The sequence below is a fragment of the Pithys albifrons genome, chromosome 11, assembly GCF_047495875.1.
Source record: "Pithys albifrons albifrons isolate INPA30051 chromosome 11, PitAlb_v1, whole genome shotgun sequence".
Classification (NCBI taxonomy): Eukaryota; Metazoa; Chordata; class Aves; order Passeriformes; family Thamnophilidae; genus Pithys; species Pithys albifrons.
This window is the reverse complement of record NC_092468.1, coordinates 3473245-3495423: the sequence shown is the minus strand read 5'-3', so window position 1 is coordinate 3495423 and position 22179 is coordinate 3473245. Positions and strand designations below refer to the sequence as shown.

The 22179-nt window shown below is 47.7% G+C and overlaps 1 protein-coding gene across 3 annotated transcripts; it reads left to right on the top strand.

Annotated features, from left to right (window-relative positions):
- Positions 1–236: 236 nt before the first annotated feature.
- BOK (BCL2 family apoptosis regulator BOK) lies at positions 237–21105 on the top strand. 3 transcript variants are annotated; one of them, XM_071566027.1, is made up of 5 exons: positions 237–625; positions 1422–1782; positions 5385–5513; positions 15070–15233; positions 19953–20069. In XM_071566027.1, the coding sequence occupies exons 2-5, from the start codon at positions 1560–1562 to the stop codon at positions 19971–19973; spliced, it is 537 nt and encodes a 178-aa protein (XP_071422128.1). In that variant the 5' UTR covers positions 237–625; positions 1422–1559; the 3' UTR covers positions 19974–20069. The 3 variants fall into 3 exon arrangements, with proteins under 3 accessions (XP_071422128.1, XP_071422127.1, XP_071422126.1); XM_071566026.1 differs by having other exon boundaries at positions 241–625; positions 1425–1782; positions 19949–21105; XM_071566025.1 differs by having other exon boundaries at positions 241–625; positions 19949–21105.
- Positions 21106–22179: the final 1074 nt, after the last annotated feature.

The following is a 22179-nucleotide window of genomic DNA, read 5'->3' as shown; positions in this document are numbered from 1 at the left end:
CCACGGAGCGGATTGATCTGGTAGAACTAACCCACTACTGAAGTAGGACAAGGTGTAGTCAGTTCCCCCACTTGGCTACCGAGGAATGACTGGCCAATATCAATTCTGCAAAAGCTGCTGTGGGAATTCAGCAGGAGCTGTTCCTGTTTCAGCAGCGCGTTCATCCCTGTCTATTACGTGGGGTAACCTGGTCCACTCTCACCGCCGAAGTCAAGTCCTTGAATAAAGCCCAACGAAGAATAACAAAGAACCTCCTTAAGAGAGGAGAAAGGGGAGGAGAAAACGTCGTTGTCTGGCTGTAGCAACCCCACCTCCCGGTTATTTCATCTTCCTTACAAGGCTAAAGCCAGAAGCTTTCCTCTGCGCCTGGGTCTCTTAAAAGCAGGAGAGCAAGCCCCAAGGATCCCGGTGGAGTGCAGCCAGGATGCAGGGCTGACAGACACGGCAAGAAGGCACTGGCATGAGCCCTGCAGGGAGCACAGCAGAGCAGGCTCGTGCTCTCCAGAGAAGTGTGACAGTAACCTATGAATCCTAAACCAGGTATTCAGTGATGCAGATCTTCCAAAGAAACATGACACCAAACCCTAAAAGAAATCATTGAGGGGGAAAAAGTGCAACATGAGAGGTAAATATATTTTTGCTTGGGATAAACAGAAATAACTGGCTTTATTCTGATTGAAAATTGTCATTGTAAGTAGGTGTCTGAAACTGCAGATTGAATAAAGAGTGGTCTGACTCTTGATTTCAAAAGTAGCACTGGGTTAAAAACTCAGATGAATTGAGGTGCCTCTGAAGAAATTTTGAAGTTTCTCTTTTTAAAGCTTTGTAAAAATCTACTTTTCTCTTTTGCTCTCTCTGCTATTTGTGGAGGTTTTCAAGAAGTAGTATGGACGTTGCTGTGGGGAAAAAGAATGGCAGAACCAAAACCTAAACTGAGAATGTGGTAAACTGTCTCTGTTGAAACATTTCAAATGCTCCCATACCCCTGTTCTCACAATAGTGCCATTTCTTCAGAAAGATCCATGACCTACTGAGCCAGAATGTCTGTTGACATCTGGTTGTGGTTACTGTATTTGGCATTCTTTTAATTTTCCAGTTTAATTGAAACAAGTTGAGATTGTCTACACATTCTATGAATTGTTTCCATGCTCTGACCGTCTCGTCTCTTGGATGGGTAGTTCTAGAACTGCCAAGTCTGAACTGGAAAAGAGGAAACACCTTGAGAGTTCAAAACTGCAGCCCGTCCATGCTGCAGAATTCTTGAAGGAAAGTCAGAGTAGCCAAAAGACAAAACACTTTGCCCTGTGTCTGTAAGATGGACTGAGACAAATGTGGTACTACTGACTTTAGTGTAACTGTATTCTTGGGCTTCTGATTTACATCTTTTTGATGCTAGGGGACTTACAGATGCTTTTACTCAGCAGGTAAAATGAAAAACTGGCCTGTGGAGAAGAACTGCTTGGAGTTGTGACAAACTACGAGACCAGAGGATTGCTCCACAAGGCATTGGCTCAGCCTTGCAGCCAGTGTGTGCAGAGGTGTGGGTTCCACAGCTGGGCATGGAAGTGCTACGCCGTTCCTCAGTCTTTGCTGCAGAAGTGATGGAGGTTTTTGACAGGTCTCCCACTGACAAGGAGCTCGTGTCCCAAGCCAAGGCTCTCTGCAGAGACTACATAAACTCAAGGCTCATCCGAGCGGGTGTCAGCTGGAGCAAACCCGAGTACAACGTGCCGGTGCCTGGGGGTAAGCTGGCTGAGGTGTCCTCCATCCTGCTGCGACTAGGTGAGTCCCTGCTGCTGAGGGGGGAGCTGAAACTCTGGGCAGCAATTTGGGCCAGACTGAGGTTTCTGGAAGAGTCTTTAGAGTTTTGGGTTTTTTCTGCTTTGGACCTTTAGTGTTGGTTTTGGTGATCTTCCCTAAACAGCTCCTGTGTGTGGGTTTCCTCAGTCCCTTGGAGCGCTGCTCAGCACGGGGTTTCTGCAGAGCTGCCTTTTCCTGAGGACTTGCAACAACTCAAAATCATGATGCAGGCCGAGAAAGCCCAGCAGCAAACTAATTATGTCTGCACAGGACTCCAGCTGTGTAGCAGTTCTCACAGTACTTTAGCAATCTTTCTCAGCTGGGCACTTTAAATGGTCTTGCAGTGTTTTCTCCAGACATGAGTGATTTGGCTGCCATGACACAATCCTGCAACCCAAACTGGCATCTAGTAGGGCACTCCTACCTCTAGACTTGGGCTTCACCAGTAGCTCACCCAGCTGCAAGGACCTTTAATTTGGGGGTAGTTGGCTTAGAAATTGTGCATTGGAGATCTTATGAAAGCTGCTTTGGAATGACTGTGTGTTTTTAATTTTCTTTTGCCTTAATCATTCAGCAAGACCTGAGTTTTCTTGCTTTTTGGTGGAGCAAGGAATTGGCTGATATTACCTGGTGTACACTGCCATTTGGTGCCCCCCTTGTGGCACAGAGACTGCAGGGGCTGCAGGGAGAGCAATTTGAAGGTCATGCCTGAAGGTTGTGATATGAAGACATGTTCCAGAGCTGTGCTTCTACCAGGAGCACCCTCTAATGCAGTCAGCTGCCTGGCCTTTTGCCTTGGGTTATAGCATCCTGTGTGCTCAGGTCTAGTTATTTGGGTTTTTTAAAATTTACTGTTTTTCATGTTTTATCTCCTATGCTGACTTTACCTCTGGTTTTGTTTTCAGTGGTTGTTTGGTCTTTGGGCAATTTTTTTTTTGCTCTTCTGTCAGTCTCACTGCCTCTTTGTCTTCCCTTTCTGCCTGGGTTGAGGGTTGAGATTTATTTCCTTTTGACCAGATCTTCTGTGGGTGGCCAGGAGCACGTTAAAGGGCAAGGAGGTGGCACACTGTGTCTGAAGGCGTCTCCTGGATGACTCTGCTGTTACTTATCTGTGTCCAGATGGGAAGATTTGGCTGATAGTCTGACGAACTTGGCTCCTTCTCTGAGCAAATCTGTTTGCAGAGCGCCACGTGGTACCTGTGCAACAAGAAATGTGAGCAGTCCTCCTTATTAGGATGAAGAGTTGCTTCTGTCCTGTTTCTTCAGAAACTCCACTTGCCACATGGCCCATCCCTTTCTTTTCTCCTTTGCTGATCTCACCAGCACAAGGCTGAGTGATATCCAGCCACCTGCCAGGAATGGAGTCCTTAGCCAGTTCCTAAGCAGTGCAACAAGCCAGGACGGCTTTTTAATCCATAATAGTGCTGAGAAAGCCTAAGCAGATGAGAAGTTGGAGTATTTTATAGCTGTCTTGCATATAGAGAATCCAATAAACTGTCAGGAGAGGTGCTGGGCACAGGCAATGCAGTTGCAGTCTTGGGGAGTGAGAGCCCATCAGCTCAGTGAGGCTTAGCAGCTAATTAGTCCAATTAATGAGTCAGAAGTGGTAAAACCTAATGATGTGGCTGAATGAGGCACCCCAGACCGCCCTGCTGTGTATATCTGAGGTCTGGTTTATCTGAACTTGTATTTCCTCTTGCTAAGGCCCAGGAGAGGCCTTTGACCACAGCACTGAGCTTCTCCACAAGAGAACTGTCACTGCTTCCCTGCTGACTCCTCCATAATCACTGGGGGAAGGAGGAGAAGCCCCAAAATTGCTCTAATGTTGCAAAGTTGAACATCTGAACAAGGACACTGAAGACCAGCACCAATGTAACATGCTGCAGATTGGTCCTGGGACTGCTAGAGGAGGGTTCTCTCTGAACCTGGGAATGCTTTCCTGTGCTTTCCTTCCCCAGATGCTCCTGTCTGCCCTGTGCTGCAGAGCAGTGCCTGTGTCCCTCCAACCAAACCCTGAGCTCATCTGGGGCTTCCAGGCACTGCTTTGTTAGAAGCTGTAACAGTGGCAGACTACTACGTGCTGATCCCAGCCTCCCATGCATCCCTCTTGGCTAACTAGGGCTATCCCCATTTTCCAGCATTTATCAGGAACCCTGTGTGGTGCCTGTGAGGAGAAAACAGCTGTTGAGTAGTGCAAGTAAGGTTTCTTGTTATCAGGGCTGACCATGTGTTGGCAGGGTTTCCTTTTGCCATTAGACTGGGACAATTCCACACTCAGAAAATGCCAGGAGAGCTCAGCTGTGGAATTCTGTAGAGCTGGGTTTTGTCTGTTCTGAGTGCCAGTTAAATGAATTAAGGATCAGTAGCTAATGACTCAGGAACAAGCTCCTTATTGTGGTGGCATCTTCCTTTTTAGCTCCCATATAAATGAAATTTTGAGGAGGATCAGTAGCTCTCTGGCTGGGCCAAGTCACCTGGGTCTTGCAGTGGGATGTTAAGCTGTTGGGGTAGCTCTTCCTTTTCCCAGAACACCCTTGTTCAGGAGAAGGGCACGGTGTGTCCCAAATCTAAGCCAAACAGGACTCTGTGCACAAAGGACTTTCATCCCATGCAATGTTTGTGTTAAGTCATGCTCCTACAGCAGCTATGCAACCTTCATTAAATATCCATGAACCCCTACAGAGAGAGAAATCCCTTGGAAAATGAGCTTTATTAATTCTACTTCTCAAAAATGGTTTGTTTTGCTACAGAGGAAAAGCTTTACTGTTGTTTCCCAAGCGCCATTGCTCAGTCCATATGGGAGGAGGTTCTCTGTTTGTTCTTGGTAATTCCATCTTGATCTTCAAGCTGACCTAATACCTCCAACCTTTTCCCAGCTGGGAAAAAAACACTCTGGAGGTAAAGCATGTGTCTGTCTGTGTCAGGAGTCTTGCTGCTGAGGAGTCAGCCATGCAAATGAACATCTCTTTAACCATTTGGAGGAGAGGAAGAACTCTAGATCAATGATTTGCCTGTGTGAGTGTAAAATAGCCGAGCTGAGACACTCTTTGCTCAATTAATGTTGTGCAGCTCTGGGTGGATCCTTGGCTTTCATCAGCCTCCAGCTTTCTTGAGTTGCTCTCATGCACTTCAGGCGTTTTTGTACAAGCTTAATGGGGTGCTGAGAAAGGGTGTATCTCTCAAAAGCTGACATGGACATATATGCCTCTTTCTCACTTCTGAAATAAAATGAGTTGGCTTTGCTTACCTGAAGACTGTCTCCTGTGTTGAAGGAAAGCCAGGTAGCCAGCCTGGGAACAGCATTTCAGGGATTACTGCAGCTACACCACTGATACAAGGCCACTGCCTGTCCCCACTCCCTTTAGAAGTCACAGGCACAGGGGATATGGGGAAAGGAGGTTGCAGGTGGTAGGGAACTGCGTCTAAAGGACTCTAAGCACTCTGCTGCCTGCTTAAACTCAGGTGAAGCTGGGGCTCAGTCTCTCTGCCTGAAGGGATCTGTGGCCTGGCCCCAGTCATAATTCCCACATGGAGAGAGCAGGACTTGGTGTTGTGTGTGCTGACTGCTGGCTGTTTGCTTCCAGGGGATGAGCTGGAATACATTCGCCCCAACGTCTACCGGAACATCGCACGCCAGCTGAACATCTCCCTGCACTCGGAGACGGTGGTGACGGATGCCTTCCTGGCAGTGGCTGCCCAGATTTTCACTGCAGGTACTGTGCCCAGACAGGTACACAGAAGGGCTGGGTGGAAAAGAACAGAATGGAGCCACCTGTCTCGGAGAAGGCATGTTTCTGGGATAGCCTGCAAGGTGGGGCCTGATTTCTGAAAGGGCTGTGGGCAGTTTGGCAGTGTGCCCTGCTTTAATGATTTAATGAGAGCTCCTCTCAGCTCTGTTCTGGCAGGGAAATGTGCCTTGTGTTGTTACATGCTCCCAGCAGGTTCTGGCTCATTCTAGAAGGCACCTCCTGCCCTTCCTCGATAGGAGGTGGTGTTACCTCATTGCACAGGGAGGTCACTCATTCCAAGCCTCTGTGCTCACCATTGGCAGCTGCAGAAGATTCATTGCATGGGTGTCTCCCTTGTTCCAGCTCACGCTGCTGATGCTGGGAGCCAGAACCATCTCATCACAAGGGAGTTCTCTCCTCCTGGCTTCCTTTCCCACAGCAATAGCCAGAACTGCAATGGAGTCTGCTGCTTCTCCTTTCTCATATTGGAGAGTCTTCTCCCTGGAGGCTGTTCCAGATGAACAGGTGCTTTGAACTTTCTCCCAACTTAGATGTGACAGTTCTGATGCTGCTGTTAGACTGGTTCCAGAGATGATGGTCAAAAGCAGAGATATGCCCTGTGCTGTGTTCCTGCAAGAGAACCTCAGCCTCCCCTGGAAACAGTCCCTGCCTGTGACTGCAAATGCAGCCTGTGGGAATCGAGGGAAGAGAAACCTTTTACACAGAAACTCATGTCAGGCAGGTCCTAACACTGTTGTAGGTTTTCTGCAACGTCTTGTGTTGTCTGTGGAAGGACAGTAGATCTTAGAGACTGGAAACAAAACAAAAGAAAAAGGAAAAAAATCCCTAGACAGCAACTTCTAGCAGCATAGCAGTGTGAAAGCACTGGAACCAGTGACAATGACCTGTCAAGTGTCACAGGATGCAGTGACTCTTGTCACCTTGGGAATAGTTACTACAGTATAGAAGTCCAGGTTTCTGTTGTACTTTCAAACAAGCTTCCTCATGAAAAAACTTTTTATCTTCACAATCAGCTGTGCTTCTTTACCCAGAACCACTGACACCCTGGAGGAACCCTGACATGGAGAAGGTGTGAAGTGTGTTGTGGTGGAGAGGATGGATCCTCTCTAGAATCACAAGAATGGCAAAAGAAATCTCTGAGAGGGACTGCTCAAGCAGGGCTCCTGGCAGGTTGAGTGGGGCTGATTCACTCCCTGAGCTAGGGAAATGGATGCTGTGTTGTGGGAAATGGATGGAACTGGATTGTGGGGCTGGTACTGCAGCCCTCAGCAGCCTTTCAGAGATGCCTGGGGTGTAGATTGCCTTTGCACAGGGCTGGCTTGGGAGGCCCTGTGAGCTCAGAAAGCAAGAGCCAGGCAAGTATGGCAGGAATGTCTGAGCGTGGCTGTGTTCAAAGGGCAGGTGCCCTGTCTTGTCACTTGGTGCTGAGCTTTACTTGCTTAAAGGCTTACAGAAAAACAAGGGTCAAGTTGGCAGGCTCAGATATTTGCATTGCAGGTGAGTAGGTGATCTTACATTGCTATAGCTGACTGCAATCAGAGCTGGCCCACCTCCAGAGCTGAAGTGACACAGGGACCTAAGCCAGAAAGGTGGATGGCTGCAATTGGAGCAGACCCTGTGTGCTCCTGTGCTGCATCAACACGATGCTGGGGAGAAAGCTCTTCTGCCTTCTAGGAATCCTGCTCTCAATATATATTGAGAAATTCATTGAGAGTTGCATTTTCTTGGTGCTCTTCAGCTTCTCAGTTCAGGAGTCAAATGCAAGGTGTGAATAGTTTAAAATTAAAGTTAGAAATCATAACTCTTGGTACCAAACTTGTTTTTTCAGGGTAGTAAGAAAGGAATCTGAGCTCAGCCCTTGTGAGGCTGGCAATGCTGGAGGCTTTGGGAGCATGGCAGAAGCACAGGCTAGAGCTGTGGTGCCAGTGCTGCCCCTTGTCTGGGGACACTGTGCTGCAGAAATGGCTGGCTGTGGGAGGGCTGCATAGGGAGTGCATTCAAACCTTGCCAGTGCTCTCTGTGCTCTGATTTTAATTTGTTCTCATCTCTGCCACTTTGCTGGGGGTTGTGTATTCAATTGCTTTTATTAACTTGTTATTGTAACTTCTCTTGGTAGAAGTTGCTGAGTGGCAGAGGGGTAGGAGTTTGCTGATTTTTAGTATTCTTGGATCCCACTGCCACCTCAAGACTCAGCATTTAATACTAAACCCAACAAATCAGAGTTGGCTGTGACAGCCAGACATTCATTCCTTACTTTTTTTTTGCATAGTTCAGAGGAAAGAGGCTCTTACTGAGCAAAGGAAACCAGACACTCAAGTTCAGTCTGAATTTCCATGCCAATTACCAAGGGCTAAAACATCTCAGGCTGTTTTCCACTGTGCAGTTTATTAAGAAAACAGCTACAGCCTGGCACTGCAGTGCCTAGAGAGCCTGGGGAGCCCCACTAGTCACTCACAATGCCCTTCCAGCAAGCGGGTGGGGGATTTTGATCCTTTCTTGCTGGAGAGGTTTTCTCCTTAATATCTCACATGTCTGTCTTCCACACTCTGGTCTGGTTGTGAGTCTTCCTAGTGTAGCTCTGGCTGTGCTCACTCTTGTCCATACTGTCTACAAGTCTTGACTAAGGCCTGGACAGCCTGTTTCCATGCCTGACTACCCTTTCAGTGAAGAAATTTTTCCTAATATCCAATCTAAACCTCCCCTGGTGCAACTTGAGGGCGTTTCCTCTTGTCCCATTGCTTGTCATCTGGGAGAAGAGACTATGGTAAGGCTCAAGCTGTGTTTTACTCCCCTGTTTCCATGGAACCTGTTAGTTATTGAGAGTGGGAGCCCATCTGTGTGGAGATGTGCACCACAGAGCCCTGATCTGCTTTGGGTGGCGAAGGATCTGCAGCAGCATCACCTCTGTGGTGTTACCATTGCTTCTGATGTGTGGTGCAAAGCTGCTCTGCAGGCAGCAGGAGACTGCCCTGACTTTAACAGGGTGTGGATTGGGCCCTGGCTGAGCTGACATTCACATTAACTGTTTGAAAAGATCCCAGGAGCAAGGGGTCACTTAGTAGAGAAACAAAAGTAGAAAAGGGACGTGCATTTTCCCTTCCTAAAGGAAACAGTTCCCTGCTGTTTGTAAGAGCTGCTAGGCTGGTGAAAAGACTGGATGTGTTACTTAGTGCCATGGTCTAGTTGACAAGGTGGTGTTAAGTCTTAGGTTGGACTCGATGATCTCAGAGGTCTTTTCTAACCTAAGTGATTCCGATTCTGGGGTGGAATGAGAGGAGCTTTGAGTTGCCTTCCAGCCCAAACCATTCTTTCATTCTATGAAATGCAATTAGAAATGCATCCCACTGCTCCCTCATTGCTTAGGCCTTATGACTTGAACTTCCTGCCTTGTGCACATCCCTCTTGGCTTCTCTCTCTCCACCAGAGTATGTTGTCTGGCTGTGTTCTGACAGCACTGGATCATGTTTCTTCTAGGTCTGACTTGCGAGCGAGGCTTTGATGCAGAGTGGAGCAGAGGGAAGTTTATTTGAGTAACCTTGGGTAGTGTGGTGCTCTGAGACTGCACAGCCATGTCTCATGGTTTCCTCAGCTCTCCCCTGGGGCAGACAAGCTGATATGAACAGGAACACTTTCAAGAGTACTCCTCTCCTGCTAATTCATTTTCCCCTGGGCTCGCCAGTGTTTACATACTTTCAGCTCCATGGCTGGCCTTGAGTCTGCAACTTGTATTTCTTATTTTTTTTTATAATGCTTTCTAAGCAGCATTTCACTTTTTCCATATCCCTTTGTTCCATCTCTGTGTGCAGAAGTTTTGGAGCTTTCTCTGCTTTGATGATTCCTTTCTGGACCAGTTTTCCATTCCCTGTTGTTGTTAGCTCCTGTGCATGCTGGTGCACACAGTGGGAAGCCCTGTGAAAGGGTTGTGTTGCCTGGTGACGTGTGCCCATTTCACCCTTGCATGGATGGCAGCCAGGCCTTTTGAGGAATTTGGAGCAAGGTGATGTGTCTTTGCTGCTCATGTGCACTGGCCAGATGCAATTCCAGCTTATGCTGAGGAATGCATCACACCAGTGTCACCCTGAACCTGGCCTGGACATCATAGGAGACAGAGACACTGCCCTTCCATTCCATTGTGCTCCCCTGCCCCTGCCAAGGGAGTCCTTGAGAGAGGAAAACTAATGGAGCTGGTGTCCTGGGAAAGGGCAGAGGAGGACTGCTGAGGCCTGTTCCTCTGTCATATCCTGTCTGGGGCTGGATGGCTGCTGGAGCCCTCCTGGGCAGGGGGACCAGCCACAGGGATGGCCCAAGTGCTGGAGATGTCTGCTCTTCACTTGCTTCAGGGGTCCCCTACAGCAACTGGGCCCATCAATTTAGGAAAGATATTGAGGTGCTGGAGTGGGTCCAGAGAAGAGCAGTGAGGCTGGAGAAGGGACTGGAGCACAAGTGCTGTGGGGAGAGGCTGAGGGAGCTGGGGGTGTTTAGCCTGGAGAAGAGGAGGCTCAGAGGTGACCTCATCACTCTCTACAACTCCCTGAAAGGAGGTTGTAGCCAGGTGTGGGTTGGTCTCTTCTCCCAGGCAACCAGCAGTAGAACAAGAGGGCATGGGCTTAAGCTCTGGCAGAGGAGGTTTAGGTTAGACATTAGAAAGAAGTTCTTTACAGAAAGAGTGATTGGGCATTGGAATGGTCTGCCCAGGGAGGTCATCAAGTCACCATCCCTGAAGGTATTTAAGAAGAGACTGGATATGGCACTTAGTGCCATGGTCTGGTAGGCAGTGTGGTGTTAGGTCAAAGGTTGGACTGAATGATCTCAGAGGTCTTTTCCAACCTAGATAATTCTGTGATTCTATAATTCTGTAACTGGTGAGAAGAAGAGCATAAGCTGTGCCCTGCTGTTGCAGGTGACGAGCTCAGCCAGCTGTCTCCATCTTCTGCCCTCAGCAGTGACAATAGGACTTTCAGACAGGAAAATCAGGAGGGAATGTCCTCCACCCCAGCCCCATGGCCTGGCTCTGCTGGTTACAGGAAAAGCAGACTGAAAGATTGGTTTGACCCTGATAGACATGCCATGGAAAGAGGATGGGACTGCCAAGCCCTCCACATCCATCACCATGATAAGCATGGGTCAATAACTCATCCTCTTTCTGCTGTCCAGTGAAAGGGACAGGGTTTCTCTCCATGTGCCAGAGAAACCTTCACCTTGTGCAAGTCCTGCAGCAGGTACCACTATGGAACAACCTTGGCAGGGAAGCTGGAGCTGAAGGTTTTCCTCTCCATCCTCACTGGACTGACATGTCTTAGAATAAACTGCTTTCCTGTGTACTGTGGAAGTCATGGGTTTCTTGAGCCTTTATCTTTCACAGGCTGTGAATACAGAAAAGAGGAATTGGAAAGAGAAATTTGTGGTCAAAATAAAGTTAACCAAAATTGCAGCTGTCTTTCTGTACCAGAGGGACCTCAGCCCTGTCAGTCTTCATTACTGTCATGCAAATATCTCAGAGCTAATGGACTTGCTTCAGATACTTGAAGAGTGCTGTCAGTAAAAGCTTGGGAATAAGCCAGTGAACTCTCCCCTGGAATTTTGGGTAACTTTGGTTCATGTAACTCAAGATTCAAGGAGCCACATTTCTGCAAGGAGGGAGAACTGTAAAACTGACTTACATTAAAGCTGAATATAAGCCAGCTGAGGCTCTGGTCCCAGAGATGTCATAAGCAAGGAGTGTAACACCTTAAAGCCTCTTTCATTAGGTAGAGACACACTGACTGGGACTCTTTCTTGCTGGGAGAACCCTTCTGTTTGGTATTTTCTCTGGTGGTTTCATAGTCTCTTCCTGGCTCGTTGTGCTGGCTGTCATGGTGACACACAACGTGAGAAAGGCAAATAAATGTTGTGAATGCCACACAGGCAGTGAACTTCCACAGTGACAGCTCTGGGGCAGGGGCACTGCAGGGTCTGCTCAGCAAATAAACCCAGAAAAAGAATAACAGTTGCTTTAGTCATATTAATAACTTCCTCTGATCTCAGGGCTAGTGTTGGGGAAGAAAAGTATCACAGGGGACACTGAGCTACTGCTCTTACTGTTGCTGCAGAGCCTCACGAAAGGATCATCTGGAGATTTTGATCTTACATTAGTCATGAGTGAAAAATGGCTTTTTTTGGAACACTGAATGGATTTTCTTCAGCCTAACAAGGTATTCCTGTGGCTGACATTTGAAGAGTTCCTCTAAAGTTCAGTACTTTTTTATTTAAGGGAAGAAAAAGTGATTCCCAAAAGTGTTAGTGTGAGTGTTTCTTTTGAGTCACTAAGTGGAAGAACTGTGGAAATGGTCTGAAATCTCTGTTTTTTAAGGAATATGGGGTGCTCTGCTGCAGTGAGAATAGCTGTGAGGAGGCTGGAGCTCCATCCCAGAGATGGGGATGCTTGGGGATCTGAGAATGCAATGAAGGAAAGAGGGAGACTACTCACCCCATTTAAATTGTATTTTTGCTTGCTGAGCATGTCCAGTTTTCTGTTGGTGTGTTTAACCCCTTCAGGTCCTTAGATCTAGTCACTGAACAAATCTTCCCATCCTCTCACCCATTTTCTTTCTTGTTGCAACCATGTAGAACAGTTCTGCATGGTTTTTAAATACTGGAACTTCACCAGTCTTCTGGGAGAGACCTTGGACAGATTCCACAGGGACCTCATGCTGTAAAATACTTCACAGTATGCTTGATAAATATGGCTATTCCAGATAACAAAGCACAGGGGGAATTCAACTTCCTAGAATATCCAAAGGAATTCCATGTGGAATTGTGCAGTGGTAGTTGTGCATGGGAGCAAAAGAGTTGCATTTCCAGGTCACTGGTCCTGATAAAAGCCTGATGAGGCACAGCTGGCTGTGATGTTTGAGCATGAAGGGTTTAGGGTGTTGGTGAAGCATGGGGGATACCCCAGGAAGTTGGTTGGTACCCAGAGCTGAGCTCAAGTGCTTATCACTAGTACTAACAGGAAGATGATTGCTGCTGGGAGAACTTCCATGGAGTGCTTGCTGTGGGCAGCCTGGCCTGGCAGGAAGGCTGTCTTTTGGGAGATTAGATAACTGACTGACCCTCCATGCCTGCACTGCCCTCAGGGGTGTAGGATAGGCAGTGTTAAGTATTGTAGGTTGAGTGGCTGAATTCTTGAAGCTGCCTGATTTTCAGGTGTAGACTGAGGTGTACTCCTTACATTGAGGAGGACACCAACCCTGATCAACAGCTTCCTCATGAGGGGAAGGGGAGAGGCAGGCACTCTGCTTTTTGCAGACAGGACCCAAGGGAATGGCATGAAGCTATGGCAACAGGGTTAGAGTGGATATTAGGAAAATGCTCTTCATCCAAAGGGTGGTTGAGCACTGGAACAGGCTCCTCAGGGCAGTGGTCACAGCCCCAAATTTGCTGGAGCTCAAGGAGCATTTGGACAAAGCTCTCAGTCACGTGGTGGGATTCTTGGAGCTGTCCTTTGTAGGGCCAAGGTTTTGTCTCAATGATCCTTGTGCGTCCGTTCCAACTCAGGATTCTATGAATCCTGTATTCCTGCTGTGATTCTGTGAACCCTCTTGGCCCTGTAGCGTTGCCTCCCCGTTTTGCTTTTGTGCCATGGTAGAACTGAAGATGCTGATCTCATGTGCTTTGTGTGTCACATTGGAATGGGTTTCTCTGATCTATTAAAAAACAGGAATACTTTGTCTAAAGGGTGCTAAAGGGCTGTGCTGGTGACAAAAACCTCAGGTTGTTCAAACTATTTGGATTCCATCACGTCCTGTGCAGCATGTGCATGGCTGAGAGCCAGTGGTGGTGGACATCATCCCTATCCTGGTGGTGCCTTTGGGCTACTCTCCAAAGCTGTGCCCACAGTGCTGAGAGGTGGTCAAACCATACCAAGGTCAGATTATTTCATTCTGCTTCTCTGTATGGAGAGTTTTCCCCAGTCCTGATCCCCTAATATTTCTTCTCTCCCCTGGTGGAGAGCATGCAGAGCTTTGGCTGCACACAGAGGCAGCATGGGCACACGTAATGAGGAAGAGGCATTTCCTTTGATTATCCAAGACTGAACTCTGTGTGTGTGTGTCTGTGTCTGTGTGTGTCTGTGTCTGTGTGTCTCTGTCTGTGTGTCTGTGTGTGTCTGTGTGTGTCTGTGTGTGTCTGTGTGTGTCTGTGTGTGTGTGTGTGTGTGTGTGTGTGTGTCTGTGTCTGTGTGTCTGTGTCTGTGTGTCTGTGTCTGTGTGTCTGTGTGTGTCTTAGTTTGAGGGAAACCAAAATGTTTCCCAAGACCAGAGGAGAGGATTCCTCTTCAATAACCATGTCACCCCTTATTAAATTTAAAAAAACCCTTGTATTAGAAAATGTATATAAGGTAACTGTTCTTCACTACTATATATATAGATAGATATAGATACAGCTATAAACAGACCAGAGAAGCTGACTCCCCCAGCACCAAAAAACCAACTGTAGGTTCCTCCACATGCAATTATATTTATGGACAGTGTCAGTGTCACACCTTGGCTGGCTGCGAGGTGAATTCTCAGTCTTTTCCCAGCAAGGCAGAGACAAGGGGGTGAATGACTCATGTGGCACAGGATGGAGCCTTTCCCGTGGGGGGAAGAGCCGACTCTCTCTCTCCTTGTCCTTTGTTCAAAAGAAGGAAACACTGGGAGTTGAGGAGTGGTGGTAATTCCCAGAAATCTCCTTGCAGTCAAAGCCAGTCCTCAAGAAAAAAGGTCTGCAGTGTGTCCCAAAGCAGCTGTGACCCTTCTCTCTCTCCTCTCTAGCTCAGGGCTGCCCAGAGATGGAGGGGACAAGGCAAAGAGCAGAGCCAGGAGGAGCTCTCACCAGCTTAGCAAACAGTGGCTCTCCCTCAGCAGCTGCCCAAAACAAAGTGAAGCAGCACCCAGGAAAAAACCTCTCCCCCTCCCAGGTGCTGGGATTGTGTTTCTCACTCTGCCCCACCATTAAGTTGGAATCTAGAGATATCAACCACTCCTTTGTTCTCAGTCCTGGCACTTCAACTCCCAAAACCTTTGTGTTGCTTGGGTGGGAAAAATTCCCTGAAGGAATCCTCCTTCCACCCCCACCAGCCTTTCTTTGCTTGAACCTTTGACAGTTTGTAAATCTGAATTACAGGTGGTCCCATGGTGTTAAGGAAAACACCTTGGACTCTGAATCCCAAGGACTTGAGTTCGAGTCTCAGTGGGGACCGTCCCTGGCAGTTCAAGCCTCCCTGCCATCCGATCCTGTCACATCTCGAATGCTCAGCAGGGTCAGCCCCGGTGCTGTGACAGTCCTGAGGACTTCCCTGTCACTGTCCAAGCTCACTTGGCCATGGCAGATGAACCTCAGGACTTAAACGGTGGGGCCAGTTCTGCACACACTGAGCCTCACCTAAACAATCCACTGCACAGGCTGGAAGGGCACGTGGGGAGAGTCCTTCCCAAATCTTCATTCGCAAAGTCTGGCCGTACATACCTACAAATCTGAATTACCTCTCTTCTTTTCCCAGGCATCACGTGGGGCAAGGTGGTGTCTCTGTACGCCGTGGCGGCGGGGCTGGCCGTGGACTGCGTGCGGCACGCACAGCCAGCCATGGTCCACACCATTGTCGACTGCCTGGGCGAGTTCGTCCGCAAGACCTTGGTGACGTGGCTGAAAAGGAGAGGAGGCTGGGTAAGAAATGCTGGCTGATCAAACTTGTCTGATCAAACTTGCTTCTGCATGTGCAGACCAGAAAATAACCCAATGAGTGAGAGTGCCCCCTCTGCAGCTTTATGCTGAAAAAGGCTGTGTGAGATTCTCTTCCACAGCCCTCTGGCCACCTCTGTCCTACTTACACCCATAGCTCTGTTACTGGTCCCACCCTCAACAGCATCAGCTATTCCGGGCCTCAGTGTCCTATGTAGCTGAGCCAAAATAATTCAATTCTGACCCACCAGCACCTGTTCTGTTCCTGATCTTCTCCAGAGCTAACAGCCAGTCATAGTGGGAGACTGTAAATAGGGGTCATTTCAGTGAAGCACTGGCACAGGTTGCCCAGGTAAGCTGTGGCTACCCCATCCATGCAATTGTTCCAGGCCAGGTTGGACAGGGCTTGGAGCAACCTGGTCTCAACCTGGTCTAGTGGAAGTTGTCCCTGCCCTTGGCAGGAGTTGGAACTAGATGGTCTTTAAGGCCTCTTCCAACCCCAACCATTTGGTGATTTTCTTGACCTGCTGATTTCCAGAAACAAAAAAATGAGGCTTTCCAACTTAATTCTTCTGTCATCTTTAAGCATCTCATTTCTTTAATCTCTCTGTACCCAATGGGAGCGTTGGCTCCTGTGGAGGATTGTTCAGAGTAAGAACTTTACTTTGGTGCTCTGGAATAGGCAGACACCTTTACAGTGACCTCCCCAGCAGACTGGGATAACTGGCTGGCTGGCTGAGTGTCTGGCAGCTGAGTGGTGTATGTATTTACCATGTTCCATGTGCCTGTCTGGCAGGGACACAGACACTCCCTGGAGTGACAGAGCCCAAAGTGCTTTGGTGTGCTGCCAGACAGATGCTGCCTGGAGCTAAATATTGCCCTGCAACTCCACTGAGCTCATGGGACATCTTGTTCCCAAGGCATACACTCTTTCCACACTGAGCCACAGCAGCAAATTCCCTCTTTTCCAAGAGGTGAAATTTATTCCTGAGCCATCAGGAAATGGTGAGGCTTCCCACCCGCACAAACCTGGAGAGAGGGGGTTGTCTTTTTCCAAACTAGATATTGCTCCTCTGTGCCAAGACTTCCCAAGTGTGCCTGTAGCTGGTTCTCCAGGAGTGAAGCCACCTTTTTGGTGAAGAGCAGCTGGGAAAGTAACATTGTTCTGATTTTGGATCCTGTGCACTTATTAAGTGCCAATCCTCTCTAAAATCCCTGCCCTCTCTAAAACTGTGTCACCTTGAGGCCAACTGACTCAGGGAACTGTTTGGTTGGGCTAAAAGTAACCTTTGGTTTGAATGCCCTGATCTGTTCCATTTTCCATCCACACAATTACTTGTGCTGAGGCAGGTAAAGAGGATATCCTGGGATTAAGTAGCACTGTTCCTGCCTGTGAATGCCTGTCCCTGCCTCAGTGTTATTTGAGTCTTACTTTAACTGTGTACCTGTAGAGCTGCTTGAAATGTGTTCTCCGAAACAATTTCTCCTTTGGAAAAGATCCAGTTTCATTAAAATGGAAATGTTGCATAGGAACATGTCTCCTTCCAGTTCCCAGCTGGTTTTTTTAAGTTTGTTTTGGTAAAACTTGCATGTTCTGATAAGTTAGCATCATGTTTTAATTTTTGTATTATTTCATTAGAGTTCAAAGAAGGTGTTTGGATAGTTTCAAATGGATATTTTTTTTAAGTTTTTTTGCACAGCAAACAAGCTGCAAAACCCATCCCCAGACCAGCAGTGCATCTGTGCAGCTGAGATAAGTCCCCTGCTAGCTCCTGCCAGTCACTCTTCTTTAGATGGGCAGCACATTCCTATTGGAGTTGCTGAACCTGTGCTGATTGTTCTTGGGATCTGGCCCTAAGGAAGGGAAGCCAATCTCACTGCCCCCCATCAAGCAAACTGACTGTGAGGGCTGCTGGGTTGTGTTGACACAGCCTGTCTCCAGCACCCTTATGAGCAATTCTGGGCTGTGACAGGGGGATATTTGCCCATCAGAAACAAGAGGTCCCTTCAGTCTGGGGGAAAGCTGCTAATCCTCCTGCCATTTCGTGCTGTGTTTCCCTGAATGTTCTTCCTCTTGATCTAGGCACTGCAGCAAGGTATTTCCCAGCTTTGTTCACTAATGGCCAGACCAAACAACTCTGTGGTGGGGACCCTCTCACCTGCTGCTTGGTCTAGCTGGTGTTGGTTTGTCTTGGCACAAAGTCTGTGTTTTTCCTGTGCCTGTGCCCCCCATCTCTTACGTATCAGCTCAGGTTCAGCCTGCCAAGAGTAACCACCATGCCCTGAGCTCGTCCAGAAAAGCCACTGCAGAGACCTTGGAAAGGCATTTGAAATTCCCCACTCAGCAGCAGGTTCCCCTTCTTCTTCCATAGGGTGGAGAGGACCCTATCCCACAAAACTCAACTAAAACCTCAGAAGGAAAGAAAAAAGTTTGAACTTTTGAGGCATCGTCTCTCCCTGTGCAGAGTTTGCAGCCTCAGGAGTGGCTTTTCAGCAGAATGGAAAGATTTTAATTTTCTTAGCAGCATTTGCTACAAAGCTGTGCATGTGACTTGAACTTGTTTGAACGATTAACACAGAAGATCAAACTGCCATTGCAGCAGTTTATCAGTGCCTGACAAGGCTCAAAGACCTGGTTCATTAAGTAGCTTTGAAGTTTTCAATTCCAGTGCCTTATCAGGTATGCTTGATTTGGATAACAGCAGCTAAGGCAATTGTTATACAGCTGAGCAATCTTGCTTATCTAAGCAAGCCCCATACAAATTTATAAATGCTTTTGACTGCAGTTTCCCTTAGTTAGAGCAGTGAGCTCATTGTCTTTGGGAGAACACAGCACAGCTTTAAGGAGTTTTCTCATCTGGCTGTTAACCCTCTGCAGCCATAATCAACCCTGTGTGCATATTTGGGCCTTACACTAGTTCACATAAGCACTTCAGAGCTCGTGTTTCTCATGGATCAGTACCCTAACATGTGTGTTCAGACAGGTACCCGCATGTCATGACTTCTCTTGACTGAAGGGACAGTTTCACACAGACACAGACTATTCTGACTTGGAAGGGACCCACAAGGATCATCGAGTCCAGCTCTTGAGTCGATGGCCCACACAGGGGATTGAACCCATGACCTTGGCATTATTACAACCAAGTTTTAACCACATCTTTGTTTTAAACATGGCATTGTGCAGGTCGTTAAAATTGAACAGGCTGAATCAGTTCAGACTTTTTTCAATTGCAAATCGGGTGACTGTGCTAAGCCATTGCTGAAAGTATTCAGGAAGACCCACTTTACTTCCCTCCACAATAAAGTGCCCAAAACCACCAGTACCACACTGGTACTCATCTTCTGTGAGCTATCTCAGCTGTGTGCTACATTTGCTCGTGGTTTTCTGAGCTGTGAGCAGCAGCATTTCCACACCTTGTGCTGACTCAGCTTCCTCCTGTCATCCTGTTTCTTCCCATCCTTACACGCCTGTATTCATCCCTCTGCACTCTCTGCTTGTCAGTTATTCTTGGGCTCAGCATCCCCTGATGGTTCCAGGAGATCAGCAGTGCAGGGAGGAGCAGCGTGCCAGCCTTCCAGACACTGTGAGGGAGGAACTGCTGGAACACGTGGGAGGGAGGCTCTGTCAGCAGAGCTTTGATCTGTAGGTGATGATGGGGCTGTGCTCACTAACCAGGCACTTGGATTTGCCCCTTCAGCCGCCTTTTACCTTCTTCTAATGATGATCAAAGTTGGTCAGGCAGAGCAAATCTTCTCCATGTCTTCAACACAGGCAGAAGAACTGGAGATTTTTGGAGTATTCATTATCTCTCATGTCCTGTTTTGGGGATGAACATCTCAGGGTTGAGAGTCTGCATCCTGCATTACACAACCACAGTCCACATCTCCTTGTGCTGGGTTGGAGTTTAACCACAACGCAGAGTTATATCACTGGCAGAGCTTCTCATTTTGATTCCTTCACCAGAAAATGCAATTTTCTCTGTACCTGTGTTCTGTTCACTTTACACTCTGGATATTTTCCACTTTCTCCTCCCCGTGCCAGCTGAGAGTCTGTCTTCATCAATTTGCTGGGTTGTTGTTATTTTTTATTCATTGCAGGCCAGCTTCTCTTCTTGTTAACACTTGAAACCAGCTGCCCAAGTGATCTTTAAATCTGGCCCATGTGCCTGGGAGGCATCTCTGCCAGCATACATATTTCCACACACAAAGCTTGATTGCTTTAGATTTAAGTTGGGGGTTGGCTTGCTTGAATGTCTTCCAAAGAAAACGTTAAGGCAAGAGAAAAAGTGCAAGCAACTTGAGCTGATATTAAACAGGACAATCTCTGGGAAGCATTTAGCTTAACAGAAAAGGATGGGAATGCTGATACTGCCAAAGCTTCCTAGATCTTTCAAACAGGGAAAGAAAGTTGTATTTAGCTGTCCTAAATGGAAAATGCTGGACAATCTTCCTGTAGCATTTCTTTCCTCAGTGGTGGCTGAAAAGGGAGACACTTTGCCTTGTTGATGGGCAATGAAGAAAGTGTGTTTTGCAGGGCTCTTGGGCCTGACTGAATAACTTCCAGTGTGTAGCAGTGTCAGAGCAAACCTCTGGTGCTCAGCAGAAGTGGTGTGATGCTGTGGGTTGTGGGGCTGGGAGAGCCTGTGGCAGTGGCTGGTGTGGGCACCTCTCTCTGACGATCTCTCTTCCCTCCTCATTAGGCAGACATCACCAAATGCGTGGTGAATACTGACCCCAGCCTGCGCTCCCACTGGCTCGTGGCTGCTGTTTGCAGCTTTGGGCACTTCCTCAAGGCCATCTTCTTTGTCCTGCTGCCTGAGAGATGAGTCCGAGTTGCCACGTGCAGCCCCACTGCCCCATCTCCTCCCCCACTCCAGAAGCAACCAGAAGTAACTGGAGAAGTAATCCCAGATTGGTAATGGCAATTTCTGAAGAGGAGGAAGAGAAGAACTGGGACAAACCAAAGGCTTGTTCTCCTCTCCCTTCATCTGAGAGCAGATCATCAACCTTGGTCTCCTTTTGCAGCCACAGGGGCCTCTTTCACTATGAATGCTTTCAAGAACCTTGTTTCCCTGGGTAACTTGCATGTGTGGCCTGGCTGTGGCAGTCCCTGGGCATGCTGATGTGATGGCAGCTGTGTGTGGCACAGACTGTTGGATATCTGTTCCTTGTGGCTGTGTTGCACCTTTATGCTGGCACCAGGCAGAGGGGAGGAGGGAGGGAGCATTGTTTGAAATGGGATAAGGAAACAGGAGAGGTAGAGGGTCCCTCCTTCACTCAATGTGATCCCCCTTTCAGTCCTCAGAATTGCCTTGTGTTAATTCTTGTGGTTACATTTGTGCTTAAACTTCATCTCCTTTATCCCAAACTGACTTGCTGGGCTCTGCCCCAGCACAGCAGACTTTTTAAAAACACAGGTTTTTAACAGGCTAAAATCAAACATTTTGTCAACAGATGCTTCTCCCAGACATGTCTTGGAAACTGGTGTGAGCAGGCTTGTGAGGGGCAGGATGAGAAGGCAGTTGCACATGATGTAGTGTGTGTGTTTTATTGACCCCTCCTGCTGTGCTGCCAACAGGACAGTGAGGGGCAAGGCCTTCAAGCAACAACTCGGGATGGAATTTCATCATGAAGAAAAGTGTTTTTTTCCACTGAGATTTTGTGAGATTTTGTAAGTAGGAGAGGCCAGGGGGCATGGGCAGATACAGGAAACAGTAAGTGAGCTGGCTGGCATTGTGAGGGGGCTGAGCTGTGGCAAAAGCAGCTGTTGTGTGTTTCTCTTTTAATCTCTTTGGAAGTACAACTTGCAGTCTTCTTTGTGGCAAACAATAAAAGAAATAGATGGTGTTTCACTATTGCACAGGCTATTGTATTTGTTTCCAGAGTTAACAATTCCAAAAAAGGCCAGAACCCGGCACAGACAGACACTCCAGCCATGCTAAAAATACTTCAGCTTTTCCCCTGGTAGAACATGTTAACGTGTTAAAACTGCAACTCGCCCAACTCATGCCTGGAATTTAACCCATGTTGTTGTCATGTCAGAAATGTGCTGTTTTCACTGGCAGTTGTGGGGCCTTGCAGACATCAGCAGGGAAAGGCTGTGGAGCCTTTTCTCTGCCAAAGCCTTACAAAGACACCCTCCCTGGTGACTTGCTCCTGAGAGTGTGGCAATAAACATGGAAAAAACCCCTTCTGGAATAAGAACTTGTGGCACTATGGGAGGTGTTGCTGGGTTTTTTTCCTGATTTCCCTCCCAAACATTTAGAGGGGTTTTACTTTTCCATCCAGGAGTTACAAAGAGGTTTGAGAATAAAGCCAAGCCTTGATTTTTGGGTGCTCTCTGTGGGCAGGATCTCTGCTAGCAGTTAGAAGTATTGTGCTCTGGGCAGCAGAAGCCCTAGCAGAGGATGTGTAGGAGTTGGATCCCTGCACATTCCAGCTTTGAGCACTTTGGCTGATGCCTTGGCATATGGGTACTGGGCCCAGTTTAGCCCCAGTGCTACACTCCCAGTGAAGGGTGATATACCAGCTTGGTCTGCAAGTACATTTTCAGTAGTAAAGTGATTCCTGTGGATCAAAACCCTTAAAGAGCAACCTCTCCCTTTCCACAGTCTCCCAACAAAAACACTCACTGAAGAGAGAGCCTCCTATTCCATTTCAAACCTGTGGCTGCCTTTGATAGTGGATAGACCTTGGGCTGGGTTATACTGACAAACTCCCAGTGTGGGTGCAGCTGATGGTACCCTGAGTTTGGCACATTTTTACGTGTTAACCTTGAAGCAGTTCCCCAAATAAGCCCAAATTGCCAAAGGAATATTTAATTTTCTTCCTGACATAATTATATTGGCATTAAGGGGTTTGCTGGCACCCCTTACAGGTGGGATTTTCTTCCTTCGATTGTTGGTGGATCCAGCTATAGAAATTTAAAGCA